General features: G+C 34.9%; 1 protein-coding gene across 2 annotated transcripts in view; it reads right to left on the bottom strand.

The window, feature by feature from the left end:
* Positions 1 to 15: 15 nt before the first annotated feature.
* ADAM28 (ADAM metallopeptidase domain 28) overlaps positions 16 to 25,454 on the bottom strand; it is a 55,237-nt gene continuing 29,798 nt past the window's right edge. Inside the window, exons 11-23 of one of the 2 annotated variants that reach the window (XR_005378676.1) lie at positions 24,601 to 24,731; positions 23,426 to 23,603; positions 22,008 to 22,097; positions 19,392 to 19,587; positions 14,299 to 14,401; positions 12,980 to 13,139; positions 12,166 to 12,246; positions 11,756 to 11,838; positions 4,627 to 4,735; positions 3,624 to 3,702; positions 2,779 to 2,844; positions 2,252 to 2,314; positions 16 to 688 (exon numbers count right to left, since the gene is read on the bottom strand). Coding sequence is in view for 1 of the 2 variants with exons in the window: in XM_038573786.1 (XP_038429714.1) it covers positions 668 to 688; positions 2,252 to 2,314; positions 2,779 to 2,844; positions 3,624 to 3,702; positions 4,627 to 4,735; positions 11,760 to 11,838; positions 12,166 to 12,246; positions 12,980 to 13,139; positions 14,299 to 14,401; positions 19,392 to 19,587; positions 22,008 to 22,097; positions 23,426 to 23,603; positions 24,601 to 24,731 (1,356 nt within the window). In the remaining variant the exon portion in view is untranslated. The remainder of the gene's footprint in view (positions 689 to 2,251; positions 2,315 to 2,778; positions 2,845 to 3,623; positions 3,703 to 4,626; positions 4,736 to 11,755; positions 11,839 to 12,165; positions 12,247 to 12,979; positions 13,140 to 14,298; positions 14,402 to 19,391; positions 19,588 to 22,007; positions 22,098 to 23,425; positions 23,604 to 24,600; positions 24,732 to 25,454) is intronic. The other variant, XM_038573786.1, reaches the window with a different exon arrangement.

The following is a 25,454-nucleotide window of genomic DNA, read 5'->3' on the forward strand; positions in this document are numbered from 1 at the left end:
AATTCCTGGGGAAAATTTTTTTGATTAATAAAGTTTTATTAATTTGTAGCAAACTTCAAATGGTACAGCTAATAAGGATTGCAAAAGATAATGTAGGAATAAGATGTTTTATCAATCAGAGAGAATGTTTATATACTTTTGTTCCTAGGGCTCTAATTTGACAGGTTAATGGTTAAAACATCAAGATGTTGTTAGTCATCTAATGATAAATATACAATTTTCTTCCATTGCCCCCAGTTTCCTGTGATTTCTTGGGGGATTTTTTGTTTTTTTTAATTTGAGGGTAAATTATTTCTTACTAAATGAGAAAATCAAGATGTTCAAAATATTTGAGGAAATATTAGCCAACATTACAATAAGAAAAGGGAGGATGTCTAGAAATGTCACCTAATTAGAGATTTCAGATTCACAGCTGCTTGTTTAGAATCCTCTTCTTTCTCAAGAGTATGGAGGATAGAGATTGCAAATTCATACAAAGATTCTCAAGAGTATATCTCTCTTGAAAATTTCTGTTTAATCTCCTCAAAGTATAAGATGAATCAAGAAATGTTAACATCCTTAAGTATCAAGAGCAAATAATGAGAAAGTAAGTATATTTCTCTTCCATCCAGATTATCCAGTTTTCCAAATTGATCATTACCCCATCCATCCTTGCTTTGTTGCTGCTTTAGACTTTTGGATCGGATCCCTGAAAAAAGACAAAGTTCTTAAATTATCAACTTAATTCTAAAAACTTAGATATTCTCTAACTTTGAACTATTAAGAAATTAAAATCAATTCTGTGTAGTCACACTTTCTATTTTATAGATCATTTGATATTTCACAGTGAAGCAGCGGAAACATGTGAAGGCAGGGAAAGAATGTGAGAAAAACACCACACTGGAATCCAAATATACATCTGATTAATTGGTGTAAAATGGAAAAGATGAAGGATCAAGAGAAGAATTATGAGACACTGGGTAATTAACCTATGGGAGATGTCCTCTATCTCAATTCCTGAGGAATATTTCTGAGAAAATAAAGAATATTGGGATCATCAACACTTCCTAGCTAAAACTCTCCCATCTTCTTCCACTTGGTTTTGACCACACAAAGAAGGGAGACATATCTTAGATCCTATAATCATACACATACTGTTCTTCATGAATATCTTCTAGGAAGATAGGGTTAGAACTTCTCTCCTTGATAGTAGGAGTGTGACAAGATTACAGTAGTTTGGCTATGGATCTCTCACTTTATTTTATCCTTAAAAACAGATGGAAGTATTTTTGTGGTATTATGATATATTAAAGACAAAAATAATAGTAGGTTATTAGAAACGCTATGTTTTTCCAATCTTAAGCATATTTATTTCCTTATTTAAATCATCCTTTATCTTTCCATCACTCTAGTTCAAGTTCCAACCAGTCAATGAATCTTTCTCCTACTTTAACTACTCTGAGTTCATTCATTTTCCCCTTTACCATATTCTTCTCAGTACCATTTGCTTTGTCAGAAAAAATATGTGAGGAATTAAGCGCTCTATACATATATGACTAGCTTTCACACTAAAAATGTAAACATTCTTGAAAAAATGATCTTAAGTTTTAGTTCTTTCTCATTTACCCACAGCAGAGTATCAAGTATGAAGAAATATGTTCAGTAATTACTTGAGTGAATGAATTCTACTTTTACTTCTTAAGTGCCTAACTTTTATTACAGATTTGCCTACATATGGTCTATTTTTCATACCTTGAAAACTGTAGCTAATATATATACCTTATTCTATCTACATTAAATTAAAAAGTAAAATATATAACAAAATTTTATATTCTCCAGAATAAGCATCTAGAAACTAACCTTTGAAGGAAACTGTTTACCTCCTACAGCAAAACTATTTATCAATTCATGATGATTATGTAACAGTAGAACTATTTTTAACAATAAAAATTAATACCCATACTAATTTTAGATAGTAAGTAGGACTTACTTTCTTTTTTTTTAAGTTTTTTTTTTTTAATTTATTTGAGTAATGTCTACACCCAACATGGAACTTGAACTCTCAACCCTGAAATCAAGAGTCACATGCTCTTCCAACTGAGCCAGACACATGCCCAGCGTAGTAGGCCTTGCTTTCTTAGATATACCTATGTGCTAAAATATCTCAGGTTACTCTAAGGAGCATGTATCCTGAGAAAGAATCTATAGAGACATTATTCACATGGGGCCCAAAGGACATTTAAAAAATCATTAGTGACTACCAGATACTTACAAGGAAAGAAGATGACACAGATGTAGGAATCGGTGGTGGTGGAAAATCTGGCTTCGTAATTAGCTAGTGAAAACATAAAAAATTAATTCTAAGATGGGGCCTTGAAAACATGTGCTTAATGGAAAGGCTTAAATCATTCTCAGAAAAGGAGAACTCATGATCTTACTCATGAAAATAGTCTAAATGTGTAAGTTCAAGTGCTTTCATTAGGCATACATATATAAATCAGAAATCAGGCCAATGACAATTGACAGATGGTGAAGACATCACTTTATGAAGCAGATAGATACTCTTGTAATAAGTCACCAGCTTTTCATACCCAGTAATTCAGATTTAGGGGTTAAATGTACGAATATAACCTTCTCACATGTTGCATTTTCAAAAAGTTTTGGCGGAAAATCTATGTTTTATATTAATATTCACAAAGATTTTAACATTCTTCTGAGGAAATAATTGGGTATTGTGGGTTATGTCTCTTACTAGTTCCTTGAGATTAGATTGGAAGTGATCTTTAGTTTTCAACTCACAAAAGAAGCTGGAGGCTCATTGCCCTCTACTGGCAGATCAGGTGAATGGAGCTTCATCTGACTCATCTAAAAATAATAATGATATATTTTTTAATGAAATGATCAGTTTTCTAAGTTCAACTTTCAAATAAGCAGTCCTTTCAAGACCTAGGAGATCAGAACTAAGATGACACCAAGTGACCGGAAGGGAAATCACAGTGGTCCAGCTGCTGCATTCTGCTGTATCCAGAGCTGCCAGAGACAGGTACATTTCCATTAAAAACATTATTGCCAATGACACTACCATTAAACAACCTCTGTCAAATTTCTAAACTTGCAAAACAAGGCAATGGCTTTAAGGGTTATACATATTATATGTATTATCATGCAAATATACATATTATTTTCTTTATTGGGACATTTGTAAAAGGAAAAAGGAATCAACTTATCGTCAGAAAAAAAGAAAAAGAGAGAGAAGGAAGAGGAAAGAGAGATAAGAAAAGAGAGAGAAGGAGGGAGGGAGGGGACAGAAGACAGGAATCGAGAGAAGGGGAAGGAGCAGGGGAGGGAAAGACAGAGACAGAGAATCTGGAGTCAGCTCTCCTTGTTCTCTTTATTTTCTTTGCATTTGTGAACCTCAACAAAGCAGCCTCAGCATTTTAGAAAGATTCTTTTGCACTTAAATAAAAGGCAAAGAAGAATTTTTCTGAATGCATAGCTACAGAGCCCCAAATCCTTGCTAAATACTAACTAGTGGACTGGATTTGTAAAACATGACTGAGTAGGAAAGACAGGTGGTCAGGACAAGACAATGAGAGAATCACAAACTGGGACCCAAGGCAAGCACACTACAAACTATGGTTCACCTCTTGGGGTTGAACAGCCTTCCCTGTCTGTGGGTTCCTCTTCTGTCTGCGAGGCCTGGTGCCAGTAGTAGACAGTGGCCTGAACGTGAAAGCATATCATATAAATAGATTTAGTAGTTCCTTCACCATGATGAGGACACTCTAGAGAAGTCTGCCAATTTCCTTTGCCCATTGTGTCATCTTTGGTCATTGGCTGGGCTTTCTTCTGCTCTCTAGGACATTCGTAAGGCCTCGTCAGAAATTCATAATCACCACCACTAATTTTCGATCAGATTCTCTACAGAGCCCTGATTTCAAATAATAATGATTTGAATCAGCGTTTACCTAGATTATTGTGTCATTTAATTAATTATTTATTTTATTCATTCTATAATTAGGAAACCCTTTATTGTGAATAACTCAGTCTTTTAAAAAAAGGCTAGAAAGATGTTGTAGTGCCAAGACCATGTTTAAAAGACTAACCAATGTAGGTGCAAATCAAGATTCCATCAACTTCTTTTGTAAGACTTTGCACATATTTGTTAACCTCTCTGAGCCTTTGTTTCCTTAGAAAAAGTATGAAGTGCCTTATTTTGCAAGACTGTTTTAGGATTAATATATAATACCTTTTCATCTATAAAATGGAAATAATAGTTACTACCTCACAACATTCTTGTGAAGATTAGAGATAATGAATGTAAAGCAAAGCAAAGCAATTGTTACAAAGACAGTGACCAATTAATGTGACATATGGTATTCTTATAATGGGTGTAAAATCTTTAATAATGAGAGTTATAACTTGTTATTAATTATAAGTACAGTGATCAACATAAAAAATGCACATACTGTCGTGAAGGATTTCCCAGTAAAATCGATACCTGGCCTCTGGTCCAAGAAAAATATATCTGTACTTATTTCTGACTATTTGAGGTAAACCACAATTAAATTTGAGAATTTGGGTCATATCCTTGAATTTAAAGTAAATTAGAGGCCAAAAACTCCCCAAAGCAAGATTGAAGCCTACCTCTGGACTTCCTTCTGCTTTCCTCTGGTACTTTGGTGCCAGATTACCACAGCAACCACCACAGATATGACAGCCACAGGGAACAGCACCCCAACCACAATGGAGAAGTCTGCAACAAAGAGAACCCAAACAAGATGAGGCTATGAGAAATTCATAAATATCCACCACTCTGGTCCTTATTTCTGTATCTATCACAAATTGCATTTATGCTTTCCTCCAGAGAACACACACTCCCTGGAAAATCTCTCATGGTCAGTAAAATGAAAATGCATTTTGTTTAAAAATTTTTTAAAGATTTTTTATTTATATATTCATGAGAGACACAGAGAGAGAGGCAGAAACATTGGCAGAGGGAGAAGCAGGCTTCCTGTGGGGAGCCTGATGTGGGACTTGATCCCAGGACCCTGGGATCATGACCTGAGCTGAAGATAGATGTTCAACCACTGAGCCATCCAAGGGCCCTGAAAATGCATTTTGATCATGAGAAATACTATGTAGATAAAGGAAGTAAAGGGGAAATGCATATAAAACATTGTATGTGAAGTAGGTAAAGCATCATGCTACTGAGAATACTTAGAAGGGATGATGAGTATAACAACTAGAAACTGTTGAGCTCAGAGATTAGAGAGAACAGGAAGTAAGGAGGATGGAAGAAAAGAAGTGAAACATTTTTAGGATTTGGCATTGGAATCAAACAAAGAAAAAGAAACTAAAGCCTTGAGATCATATTCCTGTCAGTAGCAAATGAAGAGTGGAGACATGAAGAAGAGACTTGATAGAGGCAGTGGGGACTGTTTCCTGATGTTTGCTCCATCTTGGAATTATTACGGGCAGAGAAGAAATTATGTGACCCTGTGAATTGAGGACCACTTTGAACAAATTTCCTGAGTGTACATGGTGTTTTCTCTTTTAACTGCTAATCTAAGTAATGACTGTAACTTTAATTTTTTGCTATCTCCAATAATTTCTCTTATAATAATCTGAAACTTCAGAAACCAAGAGGTACATGTTTGAAGAGGAATGAGAACAACTATTGCTTTCTTATGAGAGATCAGCAAGACAATAAGAAGATTAATTTTGGTATAAATGCAAGAAAAGTTCCTAAGTGTGAACACATATACATGCACATGGAGACAGATATGTCAGAAGTATAATTCTAAGATAATAACAAATATCTAAACTTTCCACCCTCCATAACAATTCCTATCCAAAAAGCCAAAGGAAATAAAATTCGGAGGTATTTCAATTGAATATACATGGATAGACTCAGAATGAAAAAAACAGTACTGGCACTAATGTCAGATTTCTAACTATTTTCAGAAACTGACATGGTATCAGAGGAAATAAAGAGGAAATTGACCAGACTTTACAAATACCCCTACTTTGCAATTTTTTAATGCATTTTTTTTCTAATTCATGAGACACACACACACACACACACACACAGAGAGAGAGAGAGAGAGGCAGAGACACAGGCAGAGGAAGAAGCAGGTTCCATGCAGGGAGCCGGACGTGGAACTTGATCCCTGGTCTCCAGGATCATTCCCTGGGCTGAGGGCAGCGCTAAACTGCTGAGCCACCCGGGCTGCCCTTTTTTTTGCATTTTTTTGATGCAATTTTTTTTTTTTTAACTTCATGAAGAAACACACAGAGAGAGAGGCAGAGACATAGGCAGAGGGAGACAAACACCCCTACTTTGAAAGGACAACGTCTATAGAGAAAGTTGGGGTATAAGACAAATGGGGAGTATTATGATAGGAAGGAGGTATGCTGTTGAACATGGAAATAATTGAAGAGAAAGTATGCTCTTCTGTTTCTGGTAATGGTGGTCTAGGAAATTCAGACCAACTCCTTCACTAAAACAACTAAGGCATTTTTGTGCCCCCCACTCTCCCCCCAAAAAAACAAGCAAAGCAAAACAACACTTCATCAAAGACATGGTAGTACTAAAAACAAAATAGGGGAAAATTAATTTGAAAAGATGAGTGAGAGGGCAGGAACCCAGAAAGACAGAAAGGAGAATGATCCTGGGTGGAAGTTCAGAAATGCAGGAATGAAAAATAAATACACCAAGTAAGAGCCCTATTATGAACTATGGTCTTTGAGTAATTATCATCTGTTAGTGTAGCTTTATCATTTGTGACAATGGACCACCCTGGTGGGAGATGCTGATAGTGAAGGAGGCTCTGTGTGCTGAGGCGGGGAGGGGCAGAGGCATATGTGGATTCTCTGTACTTTACTCGATTTCGCTGTGAACAGAAAACTGCTCTAAAAAGCAGTCTACTAAAAAACAAAACGAAACAACAAAAAAAAGAAAACAAATAAACATTTTTACGATGACCACTAAAATAATATAAAATAAATGTGCAATTTCCAAATTAATAAAAAGAAAAATGGGTAAGATTAAAATCCTCAGTAAGTCCATACGAAAGCAAGGTAGGAGAGAAAATGGAACACAGAATAGGCAAAATAAATAAAAATCATATTATATGATTGTAGACTATACCCAAGTATATCTGTAGTTGCCTTTAATTTAAGAAAATACTGCTTATAACAACATAGAATACATATTTTTTCATGCACAGAATATTTACAAATATGGGAATATTCTGAGCCATAAAGCAAGTTGCAATACATTTCAACATATTCTTAACACAGTTTTTCTGACCCTTATGTAATTATGTTAAGTATTAATTTAATAATAACTGGAAAATTCACATATGCTTATATGTTAAGAAATATAAAACTAAACATTTCAGGGCCAAAGAAGGAAGCAAGTGGAAAATAGAATATAATTTGAATCAAATGATAATGAAGATATCTTTTACCAAATGGGCTACAACTGAGAGTTCTTAGAAGAAAATGTATAGATTTGTCTTTAAAAAAATGTGTTTTAAAAGAGAGCTGAAAATTAGTGAGTCAAATTACCATTTCAAGAATTTTTTAAGATAAAATAAATGTAAGGAAAGGAAATGGAATAGTATAAATTATAAATTAAGATAGCAAACAAGCGTAAAAAAAAAGAAAAACAAGCAAATTATTTAAAAATGCCAATTTAAAAATTCCATTTGGATGATAAAATAAAAGAAAAAACCAATTCCACAGATCCCATTGATAAAAACATAAGAAAATATTAACAACTTTAAACCAAACTACATAAATAAGTAAATAAATTTAGATGAAGCAGAAAAATTTCTAGGAAAACATAACATACTAAAACTTATATAAGAAGAAATTAAAAATCTGAAGGGTCTTATAATTACTGAAGATATTGAATCTTCCATTTTTATACAAACTTTTCCAGAAAATATAAATAAATAAACACTTTCCAATTCATTTTCTATGATTGATGTAACCCTAATATTCAAATTGAGCAAGAAATTGCAGGCCAATATTACTCAGGACGTAAAATAACAGCAAACATCATCCATCAATATAGGTAAGAGATACTGCATCTACACTGGGTTTATCCAAAGATTGCAAAGTTAAGTAAATGTTCAGATATCAACCAATTTATTTTGCAACACTAATAAAGGGGTAAAAAAATCTTAACTAATAAATAAAGAAAATGTATTTGATTTAATTCCTAGGATTAGACGTGAACTTCCTTAACCTGATAAAGGAGACATAAATATGTACAGAATACCTTCAGATAACAGGGCAAAACACAGAGTCTTTACTTTGAGACTGAGAAAGAAACAAAGAAGCTTACTATCACTATTTCTATTCTGCATTGTACAGGGGGTAGTACTCAGTGAAGAAAAACAAGTACAAGAAATTAAAATTGTAAAAATTAGAGAGAAAGAAATAAAACTACCATTTTCTGAAGCAATATGACTGAATATATAGGAAACTTAAAGGATTTATAAGTTATCAGAATTATTGAGCGGTTAGCATAAGTATTTGACATAAGAATAAATATACAAAAATGAGTTGAATTTCTATATTCTAGTAATAGTTGAAAAAATATTTTTTCAGAAGATACCATTTAAAATATGCAATGAAAGCTAAATTCCTATAAGTAAATCTAACAAAATACATGAAAAATTTCTATGGTGAAAACCATTAAATGTTATTTGCCAGAATTAAGAAAGACTAAATATATGGACAGATATTTCATATCAATAGATTAGGAAATCAATATTTTTAAAGATGTATTTATTTGAGAGAGAGAAAGAGAGCAGAGGGAAGGACAGGGAGAGAGAGAAAGAGGGAATCTCAGACTCTCTGCTGGGTGCAGAGCCCATCACAGGACTCGATCTCATGACCCTGAGATCATGACCTGAGCAGAAATAGTCAGACACTTAACTGACTAAGCCAGTCAGGTGCCCCAGGAATTCAATATTTTTAATATATGCTTATTCTCCTCAAGTAAATCATACTTGTGGTTTATGTTAAATGAAAATCCCAACAGGAATTGTGTGTAAATTGAAAATCTGATTATAAAATATATGTGAAAGTACAAAAAGCTAATAATCAATTTGTTCTTAAAGAAGAACAAAGTTAAAGGACAGCATAAAAATATAAAAAGATTGAGTTTAAAACAATATGCAGAAATAAAATATATGCTTTCAGAAAAAAATATAAAGAATCAAAGTAAATTTAGGGTGGCATCTGTTTGGTACTCTCAGTAAAATGAAAACAGATTGTTCAAGAAGATACGAAATAAGAGAAGACAATAGAGTGGCATAAAAAAGGTTTAAAGAAACACAAAAATGCCACTGACCATTTTAGACTGTCATTATAACTAACAAATAGAAGTGTTAACATTGCCAAAAATTCACTCTATGACATAGAAAACAGTTTTGAAAAACTTTCCCCAAAATAATAAGAGATAGACAATGACCAAAAAAGATAACAAGAGGCTACGCAGTCAAGATATTTGATATAAATAATTTATATTCCTGAATTCGAAACCAAGGAAGTGGAACACAATCAATTTAAAAATCTGTAATAATGGAAACATTCCTTGTACTAAGGAAATTACCAAACTCTCAATTTGAAAGACCTCACTGGCCAACAATCAAAATAATAAAAAGAAAACAACACCTAGGCATGGCATGATGTGATTAGTTTTCATTAAGGAGCAATTCTGAAAACATTTAAGGGAAAATAAACTAATGATTTTTAAAGGGTTATTTCACAATAACAAGCAAAATCAGGGTAGCCTTAATTTTTTAAAAAGATTTTATTTATTTATGAGAGAGAGAGAGAGAGAAGCAGGCTCCATGCAGGGAGCCTGACGTGGGACTCGATCCCCAGTGTCCAGGATCACGCCCTGGGCTGAAGGTGGCACTAAACCGCTGAGCCACCCAGTCTGCCCTAGCCTCAGTTTTTGAACATTAAGTATCTGTATCTACTTCTTGAAAGAGTCATTAAATTAAAACTTTAAGTCAAAAAATGTAATCCAATCCAACCTACTATTCATGTTTTCTGTTTAGCAATGGAAATAAATCCTTATAAATGCAGTGCAGAATTCTTATAAATGCAAAAAGAAAAGAAATGACTAATGGAAGTGATTTAGCAAATCAAGAGATGAAATAAAATAGAATTCAAGAAGAGGGAAGTCATAGTCTAAAAGGATTTTTAGTGAGTGTTGAAACCATTAATGAATTTTCTAATTAATGTAGTTGATTGATGTTTATGCATCTATTCCCCTACCGTATCCAAATACCAGATGACACACCCTAAAGAGCATATGTGTATGTGTGTATATGTGTATGTGTGTGTATATATATATATATATATATACATGCAATAATATATTTAGTATTTAAGTATATATGTAATAAAATCACAGAGCACTAGAAAAATAGTAAAGAATTTTTAGAAATTTCAGGAAGAAAAGTAAAGGGATTTAGGCAGACAGAAACAGAGCATAGTCCAAGCATCAGAAGTAAATGCTATTCTTTCTTGGGAAGTCTAGCAAAGAACCAACACATTTTTAAAAAATAGCCCAGAGGTGCCTGTGTGACCAGATGGTTAAGCATTAGACTCTTGATTTTGGCTCAGGTCATGATTTCTGGATTGCACAATTGAGCCCCATCTCAGGCTCCATTTTCAGCATGGAGTCTGCTTGAAATTCTCTCTCTCTCCCTCTGTCCTTCCTCTCCTCTAAAAAATAATAAATAAAAATAAATCTTAAATAAATAGCCCAAACATCTGAAGTAGATGCTCTTCTTTCTTGGGAAGCCAACAGAGAATGTGAACTTGAGACAGATGGTTTGTTCAGCTCCATCCTCATCCCCATCTGCATCCCTACCCCTTGTGTATACAGAACAATAGTGAGAACAGAGACCCAAGAACTGCTCTCTAGAAGCGATGGAGGATGTAAGAGCCAGAGGAGTAGAACAGAGACAAATGGTAGATATCCACAGTCGATGAGACAGAGAAGGGAGGATCAAAGAAAGAGTGCTGAGAGAAAGCAATTCTCTCAGGAAGTAAATGCAATGAGAAGCTCTCCCCTGTGCAAAGTACTCCTCACCATGGTGACTGGAGGTGAAAATCCCCACCCTGGCTGCTTTCCACCCTAATGGCCTGGAGGGAGGTCTCTATCTACTGATAGAACTCACAGGCAGATCTTCCAGCTGAAGAAGTATAAGTAGGTACAAGGACAGAAACATGCAAAGAAAACCCATGAAAAGTAATTCAAGTCAACTCAATCCCACCTTCAACTGAAGGTCTCATATCCTGAAGAAAAATAGCACAATAAGATATGGGATGAAAAACGAATCAATCAAACTCAAAAAAGATGACTCAAAGAACAAAACTGAATGAACAAAAATAATCTAAGCCATATTCTTAGAGAGCTCTATGAGGATATTATATCTATATATCAATTAAAGTTGATGGGAAAATAGAACAATCATAAAGCAAGAAAATTTGGGAAATTCAAATTAAGATTGCAAATGTAAAACTTGAGGAAATATTTTTGTATGTATAGTAAAAGCATAAGGATGTGGAAAATATGATTAAAAAGTTGTTAGAGACCTTAAAGATTAGTATTATAGATTTAGTATTTATGCAATTAACAAGAATTCTGAGAGAAAAAAGTCAATGAAATCTTACGTAATATGAAATTAAAGCTTAGAAGAGCAATTTTTTTTTCAGGATAAGCATGTAATGTTACCTACGGAAGACCACTGAGGAGTCATCACAATCAGGAGGGGCCCATCCTTCTTTACACTGACACTGGAGCTCGTGGTCACACACCTAGGGAAGCAGTAATCCTGTTAGTTTCCACATTAAGCTGACACCAATTCAAAGGCCCTATTCATCCATTCAGAAAAAGGACTAACCCTTGCTCTGTCTATATCTATCTATCCATAGCTATCTATATAAAATATGAATTTATCACAGGAATTTCAATACCAAGTTCTTCAAAGAAATTTTTTTTTTCATTGAACCAAACTATGGAGCTGTTAAAGCAAACTTAATAATTTTAATCATTTAATGCTGGAACATTACTTTAGCATCATCAAGATTGACCTAAAATTACAAAAGACTCAGCAAGCTTGGGAAAACATTTCCAAAACTTACAGCATGTCCTTTGCACTTGGAGGAGCAATTGGTTGATTTGTATGCTCTTTCGATATCCACACATTCGGCATTAATGCAAACCTGAAAGTGATGTGAAAAACACCAACTAGACATCAATACCCAATGACTTCAGCTCTGTAAACTGCTGACTCTGTGGAATTTAGTCTTCTATTTTTACCCATGACTATTGTTATCAGACTTAACTTTTTTATTATGGAAATCACAGCATTATTTTCAAAGTAAAAAGATGAATCTAGATAATTTTCATAAAAAATTTTGGTTAGTCCTCTAATGAACACTTCCTTACTGCATTTATCTCTCATGGGTCCCTTAATCCACCTCTTTAGTCCACTCCTGAGACTGCTACTGTATTGCTGAGCTAAGCATTGAACATGATACAAGGCACCCATTCCAAACAAAAATATTATGGAAAATATGTTACTATCACATCATCTGCAATATTATAATACCTATCATTTATGTAAAAATAAATAGTATTGTTATTATTATCTTAATTATTATCAGGGTGGCCATCATTTATCTAGAACCTACTGATTTAGGGTCAATAAAATTAACCAAGGTTTAATAATCTAGTACTGAGCACCCAATAGTTATTTATTAAATAGTATTGAAGGAATGAATACATTCATGCATAAATGAATGGTATAAGTATTGCTTTGAAAACAGTGCCCCATGATGCATAAGGAGTCCTTGGGAAGCAAAAAAAAAAAAAAATATATATATATATATATATATATATATATATATATATATATAAAACACATTTTGATTAAAAGCTACATTTTCAACCTACCTTCTTGTTTCCACACTTCGTTCCATTGGCTACCATGCCTATTTCTTGACTGCTGTCTTCAGGATTAAATGTTTTACATGTCAGGAAAGTTACTATATGTCCTCTCCAGGGCAAATTATCTGACCCACCTTGACAGAACAACTTCCCACACATGGCATCACTGAAGAAAAGCCAAATTTATTGCAGTTGAAATACCAGGATCCAAATGGCAATTCTATGTAGTTCTAAATCAGCTCCCTACCAATATTTAACTAATCGTATTTCTCCATATAGCTGAGACTTCTAGTCTCCTTTATGTCAAATTTCGTTTTTATTCTTCAGTAATAGAACCACTGAATATGAGCAAGGCACATTTTCCTCAAAAACAAAACCTGCATTTCCCAGATTCCTAGACAGCTAATTTTGGCCAATTGCCTGTATTCTGGCCAATTGGAAGTAAGTAGAATCTTATGTTCAAAGTCTTGAATCTGCCCTGATTTCTTATAAAGGAGAGACAATGGAATTTTATCATCCTTTAGGCTCAGGCAACCCAAAGGGTGACACTATGTCCAAAAATATAGTTTGGTAATATTTATCATCTGGAAAAATTACTGTTTAATAGAAAAACTTTGAGAATGTTAATCTTGTTCAGTCTATTATACATCACCTAGTATGTGTAAAATTTGGAGCAGGTACTAAGTTTAATCTATTATAATTTAAATTTTAAAAGTCATCTTGAAATTGTAGAATAAAAAAAACCTTACACAAAAATCTCAACTCTTTTGCTTATGATATTCTAGAATTTTTTTCCATAATATCAATGCAAAAAGTAAAACAAATTCTTCAGGTGAATTGTCAGTCTTTTATCTTACTGTATTTTTTCTTTCTGTAATGCCTTGGCAAGCTTAAATAAAACTATATAAGCATTGTTTTTGGATATTCTTCTGAGTAGATAAATATTTCTACTCCTAGAATTATAATGAAACACTTGGATGGAAAAGCTGCTAAGTTGTATTGAAAAGTCCACGTATAGATTTCCAGCCAGGTCCATTCACTGCTGCATGTTCCATCCAAATATTGCCTCTATTTAACAGTGACTGTACTTGATGTCATCTGAAGCTTCCACCATGAGGGACTGGAAAAAATAGTTCATTTCTTATTTGTCTTTTAACTTAGTGCCTAACCTAAAACATAGAACATAATAGTCACGTGAATGCTTATCAAATGAATGATGTCCAAATTAACTTTTGCTTTAATTGGAATAAACCAGAACATGTGTCTGGAAGTGTGTGATTTCTCTACTCTATGGAGCAAGAAGATTCAAACAACAAGCCACTTACCTTGCTTTGCAGGGGATAGGTCTGTCCTCCACTTTGCGACAGTATCCATACTTTGATCCACCTTCATTCCTGCTGTAGCACGATCTATCTGCAACCTTGGTCCCTGGAAACAGGCATGGTCAGTAGAGACATATTAGAAATGAGATAAGATATTCAATTCTACAAAGAATCAATGAAATATAAAATTAATGAAATACAAAGCATATAAACTATATCAGCATAATCCCATTGACCATTGTCAGAAATAAAGGCTGCAATAGTTTGTTATTAAGAAAGCTGGCTAGAATTTAAAACAATCCTTTAGAGGTGCCTGGGTGGCTCAGTCAGTTAAGTATCCAGCTCTTGATTTCGGTTCAGGTCATGATCTCAGTGTCCTGAGGTCGAGCCCTATGACAGGCTCTGCACTCTTCTCGGAGTCTGCTTAAGATTCTCTCCCTCCACCCCTTCCCACCTCATGCACACATTCTCTTGAAATAAATAAACAAATAAAATCTTACCAAACACATAAATAAAATAATCCTTTAAATATTTAACTTTTGAATAGTGACTATCTAAATATTTGGAAATGTGGTTGATTTTCAGAAGATTAAAAAAAATCCATCTAAATATGAAGACTAGCTAGGAAAGCCACAATCATTATAGTAACCACCCACCAGCAGACATTGGAATGCTCTCCTGCTAATACTTGCTACTGTCACAATTATTTGCTATGCTTAGTCAAACTTCTGCTTTGTGGAGACACAACAATCAGCATCACATATTTAATTTCTAATGCAGTCTTCCTTAGATTCCCATCAGATGAGCAATAGAACATAGTGCTTACGAGCTCAGGGGCTAAGCTGCAGCTGTGTGACCTTGGCCCAGTGCCTTAACCTGTTGGTTTATCTGTAAACTTGCATCATTTTAACTGAATTTCATGTTTCAATGCCAAGATGATAAAATAAATTTTATTATACTTTCTTAACTATTTGATCTTAATAGCATTTATAAGCTCTCCATTATTATAATAAACTACACTGAAAAAAATTGAATAATTAGGCATGAATAAAAAGAAAAAACATATTTGTAATTCCAAACTTCAGATTTATTGCTGCTAATATTGTGGAAAGTATCATTTATACACCTGGTACCACGCTGCTTCCCAATTAATAGTATACTTGGCCTTTCCCCAGGCACTAAATATTCAGCAGTATCATAGCTCTGAAAGTCTAATTGAAAAATTTCTACATAATTTATTTGACTAAAGCTTATTCTTGAGCTTTGAGATGTTTCCCAATTATCCTTTATCAATTTTAAAAGTGCTCACCAGGCTATAAAATGAATGAATGAATGAATGAATGAATAAATAAATAAATAAATAAATAAATAAATAAATAAATAAATAAATAAAAGTGGTGGCTGAAAATCCTCTGTGAAAAAGTACTTCTGAATGCACTTTCTGGGGAAAGCTGTACATTTTCTTTTTAGGTTGTACATATGGTTTTCCAAGTCATCCTGGAAAGACTGTGCTAATTCATGTCCTTTCCTTACCAGAGTGTGTAAAACTTGGTGTTTTGACACATCTTGACTGAAACTGAGCATTAACTGTAACAAAATTTTGTCAATTTGATAAATGTTGAAGGAAATCAATTTTTCATTCCTATTTCTTACTATATTTGCATTTCCTGACTCATCAATGTGTCACTGCTTCATACTTCTTGCTAGTGCATTAAAATGACTTTAATGTTTTTTAGACATTTGTACTCCTTTATGACAAATTATCTTTTAATGCCTTGGTCACATTTTCAATATTTGAATTGCAAGTGATTTATAGAAATGATGTGATATCGGAGAGAGTGATCTCCCCCTTATATATAAGCCTTTTCAAACATTGAAGATTAATTTGAAACAAATTTGTGATCCCTTCTGAATTACAAAATTTGAAATTTTATTTAGGGCAATCTGCCTCTCTGATCTTTTATACAAGCTACCATTAAATGTGTGATTTAAGCAATCTTCCCTATTTCAATATTGGATAAATATGTTCAACATTAATTCAATAATTTTGAACATTGAAAGTCGGGCAATGTGCTAGGACACACTGGGAATACAGTTGTGAACAAAATACACAGTCTCTAGGTAGTGGGAAATTTACAGATTTACAGGGGAGGCAGACAATAAAGGATCAAGCAAAAGAAGAAAGTTATAGTCTTTACTGCAGTGATTTATCACCAGATAATAAAGGGGATGCTCAGAGCTTCAGCTCTGTGCAGATTTTCTTTCCCCAGGTTCCTGCTGTATGCCAAAGTTAGCCAAGGAAACACAGGGTCCTTCTTTAACCCACACAACCATTTTTGTTTCCACTTGTAACCTAGCATGTATGTCTGCATGACCTGTTAAGCAGGAGGGCTACTGAGGCCAGATTCCAGCACACCAGGGTCCTTCCCCATGCACCAATGGTTATCAAGCTTTGCTCCTCAAATTGTGCCTCAGCCCACTCTTGCCTGATACAAAGGGTTTTATTCAGAAAGTCTTCAAAGTTTTAATCCATGTATTTCTCAGATTGCCTTTTTACTGGGTATATTGTCAATTAGTGATGTTCTGCTTTTATCTTCTTTTTTTTTTAAGATTTTATTTACTTATTCATGAGAGACAGAGAGAGAGAGAGAGAGACAGAGACAGAGACAGAGACATAGGCAGAGGGAAAAGCAGGCTTCATGCAGGAAGCCTGATGTGGGACTCAATCCCAGAGTCCTGGGATTATGCCTTGAGCCAAAGGCAGACACTCAACCACTGAGCCACCCAAGCATCCCTTCTTTTGTGTATATTTTCAGGAATTATGAAAAGTTTGTGGCATGTGAAAACCTTCTTCAAGTATTTTTAAGAATATGCATTTTCCCTATTAAAACATTCCTTCAGTTATTTAAGTAAGTGTAGTAGAGGAGGGTGTGAAAATTAAAGATGTGTGCACAATGGACATCACATACAGAAAGTCCAAAGAACTGATATTTTTTAAATTGCCTTTCCAATTTAAGTTTTGGTTTATGGTTTTGGAGATTGTTATGTTTTTATTTTTCATTTCTTTTTTTATGGTATAATCAGAGAACATGGCTTATAAAATTCTATTACATAGCTTTGCACAGTTGCAGTATCATAGCCAATGAGGTTCATCTGAGGTGCGATTACTAATTTAGAAAACTAAAATTCCAGTATAATGCGCAAAATGAGCATTCAAGAGACTTCACTTTTCCAAATTGCTCCTCTGAATTCCCACAGTCCTTCTTTTCTTTTCTCCTTCTCTCCTTATGCTCTGCCCATCTCCCAGCACCCCTGGCACTGCTACACACACACACACACACACACATACACACACTTCTAAGAGTGTACTTATCTGAGAAGAATCTTGATTAGGGTTCCCAGATAAAGTATAGGGATACTCAAATTTGTTTTTTTTTTTTTTTTTAGTTTTTATTTAAATTCCAATAGTTAACATTAGTTTCAGGTGTTCAATACAGTGGTTCAACACTTCATACAGCATCTGGTGTTCATTACAGCAAGTACACTCCTTAATTCTCATCACCTGTTTCACCCATCCCCTCACTCATCTTCCTCTAGTAACCATCAGTTTGTTCTCTATAGTTAAGAGTCTGTTTTTTGGTTTGCCTCTCTCTCTTTTTCCCCCCTTGTTTGTTCTTTTGTTTCTTAAATTCCACATATAAGTGAAATCATGTGATAGGTCTTTCTCTGACTCACGTATCTCACTTAGCTTTATACTTTCTAGCTCCATCCATGTCATTGCAAATGGCAAGATCCATTCTTTTTATGGCTGAGTAATATTCCATTATATATATATTATATATATCACTCTTTTATCCATTTATCAGTGGATAGATACCTGGGTTACTTCCATAACTTGGCTATTATAGATAATGTTGCTATAAACATCAGAGTAGTGTATCCCTTTGAATTAGTATTTTTGTATTCTTTGGGTAAATCCCTAGTAGTGCAATTGTTGTATTGTAGGTAAGCTCTATTTATAACTTTTTGAGGAACCTCCATACTATTTTCCACAGTGGCTGCACTAGATTGCATTCTCACCAACAGTGTACGAGGGTTCCCCTTTCTCCACATCCTTGCCAGCACTTATTGTTTCTTGTGTTGTTGATTTTAGCCATTCTGACAGATGTGAAGTGATATCTCATCATAGTTTTGATTTGTATTTCCCTGATGATGAGTGATATTGAACATCTTTTCATGTGTCTGTCGGCCATCTGGATGTCTCCTTTGGAAAAATATCTATTCATGTCTTATGTGTGTTTTATAACTGGATGATTTGTTTGGGGGTGTTTAGTTGTATAAATTATTTATATATTTTGAATACTAATCATTTATCATATATGTCATTTGCAAATATCTCCTCCCATTCCATAGGTTGCCTTTTAGTTTTGTTGATTGTTTCCCTCACTGTGTGGAAGCTTTTTATTTTGATGAAGTTTCAATAGTTTCCTTTTGCTTTTGCATCCCTTGCCTCCGGAGACATATCTAGAAAGAATTTGCTATGGCCGATGTCAAAGAGATTATTGATTATGTTCCTCCCTGGAATTTTTATGATTTCAAATCTCACAGTTAGGTCTTTAATTTTGAATTTACTTTTGTGTATGGTGTTTAAAAAAGTGGTCCAGTTTCATTCTTCTGTATGTTTCTGTCCAGTTTTCCCAACACCATTTGTTGAAGAGACTTTTTCTCATTGGATAGTCTTTTACTCAGCTTTACTCAGTTAAATTTGAATTTCAAATAAAGTTTTCTTAGTGCAAGTTTACTTCAAATATTTCATGATACATGCAGATAAGAAAAAAAATTATTAATCTGAAATTCAAATTTAGCTGGGCCATCTTTATTTTTATTTGTTGAATCTAGCAATCCCCAAATTGATCTAGTCTTAAGATGTATTTATCCAGGATTTTGAGCTGTAGCACAGTTTCTAAGAAAGAAGATTGGGTCAGAATACTACTTTGGCCATGATTAAACACTGCCACCTGTTATAACATGATTTTTCGTTGCATGTGCATACAGAGGGGCAGGAAAGCCAGCAGCACTGAGGCTTGTTCTCCTACCTGATCCCCATAGCTCGGTGCACTGCTCCTGCAGCGTGGGGCACAGCCCCATCAAACAGTAGCCCTTCCCATTTTGGCAAGGGAAGCCATTGACTCGGAATCTGTCATCAGGGCAAATACCAGATTTGCCATCACACATTTCCGGCAGGTCACACTCATCTTTTGCTGGTCTGCATACTGCACCAGCCTTTTTAAACTGCAGGGAAATAAAAATGAAGAGAAGGCTTTTTTTTTTTTCCATCTGACTTACTCTAATATCTCAAATTAATGCAAATAATATTTTTCCCTTTGGCCTTTTATTGGCAAGCTCCTTCGAGGTATCATTCTATTCCATCCTACATCTGTGCTATGTAAACTAAAGACATCTCCTATTATATTATTTTTATTGACTTCTGCCAATGGCCTAAGTCTTCAAGTAATCAATATTTCTGAATTTATAGAGCAAGCACTATAGAAATATCAATGAGAAAAGTATAGAAGAAAACCAAGCCTCATTTTAGATGCAAAGAAGGGATTTTTTCCTTTGCTGAATGCATATTTGTCATGATTTTCAAGGAGATTTACATCTGCAGCTTCAGAGATTTACTGGTGAAGTGAATCTTCTGTATTAAGGAAGGTACATTTACAAGCACCGGATCCTTGTGCTCTGAGACTTTCCCAGGCATCATGTTTCCTAATCCTAATTCCTTTTATTTGCTCAAATATTTCTTTTTAACTCCTTTCTTCCTATGCAATGATTTATTATGGGGGAGAAATAACTAAATGTTCATTTGATGTATTAATTCCATGGCAATCTACTACTGCAAATCTTGCTCTTATTGCCTAAGAGAAAACTTAGTAAAATAAATTCTGCTATTTATGCAGATCTGAAGAGGTACATCTTTCCCTACTGGAGGTGAGCAAGTGTGCTCCCCTATCATCAGAAAATTTACAATATCTTTACATTGATAACAGAATGGAATCCAAAATCTAATTAGATCATACAAGACCCTCTAAATTCAACCCCCACTACTCCAGCCAGACTAGCTTTCTCACCAGCTATCACATAAGCCATGCTTATACCTCCTGTCCCATTTTTATTCCCTCTCAGCCTTCTAATTTAGGAATTTTTTTCTCTTTTTCTGTACTTATCTAAAATCTATGCATTACGTTAGGACAGCCTCATTTTCCAAGAAGCCTCGTCTGATGTCTTCAGGGCACACTGCTGCCTTTCTTTCTACACATGGTGGGAAGAGCCCTGAATTCAGATTTGGAAGATAGAGGTTTGAATATTGGCTCTCCCAGGGGCTAGGAATATACCTTAGAAAAGGGACTTAATCTCTTTGAAAATCCATTTCCTGAACATCTACTATTTCCTTTACAGAATCATTATGAAAACTAAGTGAAAATATAAGTGGAAAGTATTACACAAAGGGCATATATCCTTATAATGTCTACTTGGGCATTAAATAATGCATTATATTTTCACCTGTTTCAGGTATGTATAGCATTACCCTAAAGAAACAGCATGTTCTTTGAAGTCAAAGACTACTTTTTTAAAAATCTTTTACAATTTCCAACAAATAGCACATAATCATCACTTGTTGAGTACTACTTAAGTTCTCAAATTTTCTTCCTTTTGGCCTTTTATTTCTTTCCTTTCCCCCTGATTTAAAAAAAAAATTCCCAAACACTACCTATAAGCTGGTATGCCACCTACCTACACATTCCCTCTGCAGACAGATATTGAGCATTTAAAATGTATGAAACTCTGTGCCAGGTGTGGGTGAATCAGCCCCTTGCCCTCTAGAAGCCAGTCTAACTAAGGAAACATATATAAACAAATAATCATAATAGAAAATTCTATTCAATGATAGAATGTAAAATCCTAAACTTGAACCTGAAAGGAAAGGCAATAAGCTTTGAAGAGAAAATGATACAGAATCATCACTTTATGTCTGTGTTCTACTAATTTCACCCTGAAATGACTTCAAAGTCTGAAGTCAAGGGAGATCCCCATATTACCTAAAACAAAAGCTTTCCCACCAAGCCCATTATTAAATGAATATGCAATCAATTATGAGGTTTGCTGCAAGAAGGCTCTGTGGTATCAGAAGCAGCGGCAGGTAGGAGTCCCCAGGATTGGCTTTGGAATTGGTCATATTTGGAGTTTGCCATTCAGTGGCCTATTATTTTGCACATTTTCTATTCTGAGCTTCTGTTTCTTCAGAAGCAAAATAAGATAATAATACCTAACCAAAATATTGTTGGGGGATCAAATAGCCCATGTTTGTAAAGCACTTGTATATAAATGGTAGGCATTGTTATTTTATAGACAGAAAATTGGTGCTCTGCTATTTCATTTAACATAGTCCCTGAGATTTTTGATATAGCAAAATAAACAGTAATCATAATTATTAAAGTGGAATAAAGGGACGCCTGGGTGGCTCAGTCGTTGAGCATCTACCTTTGACTCAAAGTGTGATCCCAGGGTCCTGGGATAGAGTCCCACATTGGACTCCCTGCGGGGGAACCTGCTTCTCCCTCTGCCTATGTCTCTCCTCTCTCTTCGTGTCTCTCGTGAATAAGTAAATAAAATCTCTAAAAAAAATAAAGTAGAATAAAATAAAATCTTACCTGGCATTTTTCACAGCATTCTCCTATTGCACATTGAAAATTTGCTTTGATTTTACAAATTTTAGCATCACAGCAAATGTTGGTACATTCCTAAGAAATACCAGAAACAAATGCAAATGGTGATTGAGTCTCATTTTTTTTTTGCTCTCATTTCACCACATACTATAAATAATATAAATTTTTATATTATTTATAAGTTTTTCATCACATAGCCCCTACTGTGATATAGGCTGAAAATAATTTTTGGAAAATAAAAGATAGAACAAAGCTCAACATTAGAAAAATATACTTTGGATATTTTTCCAAATCCAGCGGTTTGTCATGTAACTGAATTCTACTGACATCTTTTTAAATTTTATTATTTTCTCTAGTTCACTCAGCCTCCCATGGTAGTACTTGATTTTTTTTTTTTTGGTAAAATATTAGAGAAAACAAAAGGAAAAAGAATAGTTTTTAAAATAAAAGTTATCTAAATAGTGAAAAATGTAATTAGTTGAGCTCATTTGTTTTATCCAGCAATATATTCAATCTCTAGAATATGTACTAAAAATCTAAAAGTATAATTCTTTATCCAATTTTGACATTTAATTCAACTCTGCATCAAGCAATAGACTGTCTTGCTCTCCCCACCTGGTTTCTGAGAAACCAGGCACCTGCACGAGGTTTTGGGGAAGCTCCTACCTCAGAAACTTCCTCCCTCCAACTTTTTAGGGTTAAAACTGTTGCCCTTATTTCAAATATAAACATCATTTTGGAAAGATTTCTCTTTTTCATAGAATGAATACATTTGTGGTCATATTTTGAAATTACTGAAGAGCTGACCCTTTGAGGCCTTAACATGTCACTCATATGAAGTGTTGATAAAACGGGGGCAAAGGTCCCATTCAGACCCCTGGCTGCCCTGTCAATAGAGTGGGATCAGGCTAGGACTCCTAAGGGTAAAAACTCGTAAGTTGCAAAGAAAAGAACTAAATCCTAGTGCAAGGTGGCTCTGGCCAAACATTTGAGTCTACATCTTGACCTTTCCCTTTACCAGCTCTGTGACCTTGGGCAAGTTATTTACATCCTCTGAGCACTACTGCAGAGCTGTGCTGAAAGTAACTGCTCGGTAGGTCCTAGGCACATAAGAAAGGTGAAGTATTTCTGCCAGAAAGAGAGGGATGAAGATACAAAGCCCAGTTGTTAACTGGTTTTTGAAAAACAGGAAATGGAGAAAGAACCCCAAGAAGGAAATTAGGAAGGTCTGTTAAGCAATGTAGTATTCATTGTTAGAAAGGTTGGCCTGACAAATGTCTGCAAATTAACATATGCAAAATTACAAGAAGTGTCCAATTTCAGAGTAATAATATAGTTTTATAGTATATCTTCTTAGCAATTAAAAGACAAATTAGATCACTTTAGAAAGTATTTGGTGGTACCTCCGGAGTCCCACAATCACAGTCCTCTCCCATTTCTACCACCTGGTTCCCACAGATTGGGATGGATATGATATCAGTGGGCAATGGGGCGTTGAAAAGGCAATTTGATAGTTTGTCTTCAAAGAACTTGTCATAGCTGACACGGCTGCAGGAACTGAAGTCTGTAGGTAGGTAGAAGCTATGAAGATGAAGAAAGAGGAAATGGAACAGTCACGCTGAGCATGAAGGGAGCAATATCACATTGAAGATAACACCCAAAACCTGCCCCAAAAGATTAAACCCAATCCACTGCCCAACTGCTACGTTATGAGCTCATTTGTGCACCTGCATTAGCCATCCTGGATGGACACAAACACTTCCAGCTTAATGGAAAACTATGTCAGATCTCAAAGTGTAGCATCTAGGCTACTGTATAAAAAAAAAAAAAAAAAAAAAGATATTTCTGACTTATCCAGATAATCTTATTCAGCCTTACGCCATTTTGGTTGTGAAGTCCTAATGGTAGTAAAGTCATATTTATTTATGTGTCTCATAATTCACTCTCCTCAGAGGAATTACTTTGGACAGAATGTCTTCAGTTCACAAATAAAGCTGAGGTTTAAAAATGCAGGAGTATCTGGGAGAGATAACATAAGATATGTGCCTGGCATGCCACCACAATGCTACTTTGTGGAAGGGTGTGAGAGACTAACCCTAGATTGAGTGAGATGCAACAGGCAAGGAAAACAGATATATAAAGGGGATTGTGGGATTTTGAAAGACAAAATTCCCTGGTAACTTTGTTTAGGCAAGGCAGGAATGTATAATCTCTCTGTCCTCCTGCAAGGATATTCTTCTTTCATTAGATTTTTCTCGAGAACCACTCAATCTGAATTCATTGAAAATTTGATAAATACTAATGATTTCCTGAAACCAGGTCTTGTGCAGATGAGGTGAAGTAAAAAATGTCAATCACCCCAGCAGCAAAGACACAATATGTTTGAATGATGTCTTAGGTAATGAAAAATATTGCATATAGATGAGGAATAATGTGGTTTGGCATAGATATGCATTCATGATTATACTATTTAATATTTAAAAGTTTGAATGTGTTGCTGAAGATGACATGAAAGATAAAGCACAGCCCACGGTGAACCAAAATCAGGGACAGATAGCATCTTCCCAGAGAGCCTCACCTTAGTGCTCTGTCCATCACACATATTGTCGAAGGGCACTTGCAAACATAGGAGTCATGAAACATTCCAAAGTTATGGCCCATTTCATGGGCCATGGTCCCTGCTACTCTAAGCACGTTGCTACTGTGGTCCTAAGAGCAAGAATAGGGAAATAGATCCTCTGGTTTTCAAACTAAATTATCACTCAGGGTATAATTAGTTTTACTAACTGGGGCAGAGAAAATGATTTTACCTTTGGCTTTTTCCCTGCTCACCATTTCTCTTTCTCTTCCTCCCCTTCTCCCTTCCTCCTGCCACATGCATACAGGTACGCATGCACACACGCACACACACACACATACACACACACACACTACTTTGGTACCAAATACACATCACTGGGCACACTGATTGCTCTTTATTCTTGTAAATGGAGAATATTTATAATAAGCAATGTTTTGTGGTTTCCTGCCATGAGATATAGTGACTAAATGTCTTCAACGATGATAAGGAATCAAAAATTTTTTAAAACAATCTACCCCCCTCCCAGGCTTGCTGTTAATGTCTTCTAATTTGATGGGAAGTCTTTGATATGTTTAGCTAAAAGGGACCTGAAAGTGCTTGTTAACCCAGGACTTTAACACCACTGGTATCTCTATCAAATCTGTTACTGCCAAGACTAGATGTCAGTGACTTCTAGACTTGCCCATTGCATGAAGTCCAGCCAATAGCCAACTTCATTACCAGATTATTTCTGATGAGAAGTGTTGGACTGGGAGCTCCAGGTTTTTCAGGAGCAATAAAACAGTCCTAGAGAATCACTGCAGGCTGTAATTTCCCAGTGAGGAGACAGGAATGTGCCAATTACATCCACC

Source organism: Canis lupus, chromosome 25, assembly GCF_011100685.1.
Source record: "Canis lupus familiaris isolate Mischka breed German Shepherd chromosome 25, alternate assembly UU_Cfam_GSD_1.0, whole genome shotgun sequence".
In the NCBI taxonomy this organism is placed as follows: Eukaryota; Metazoa; Chordata; class Mammalia; order Carnivora; family Canidae; genus Canis; species Canis lupus.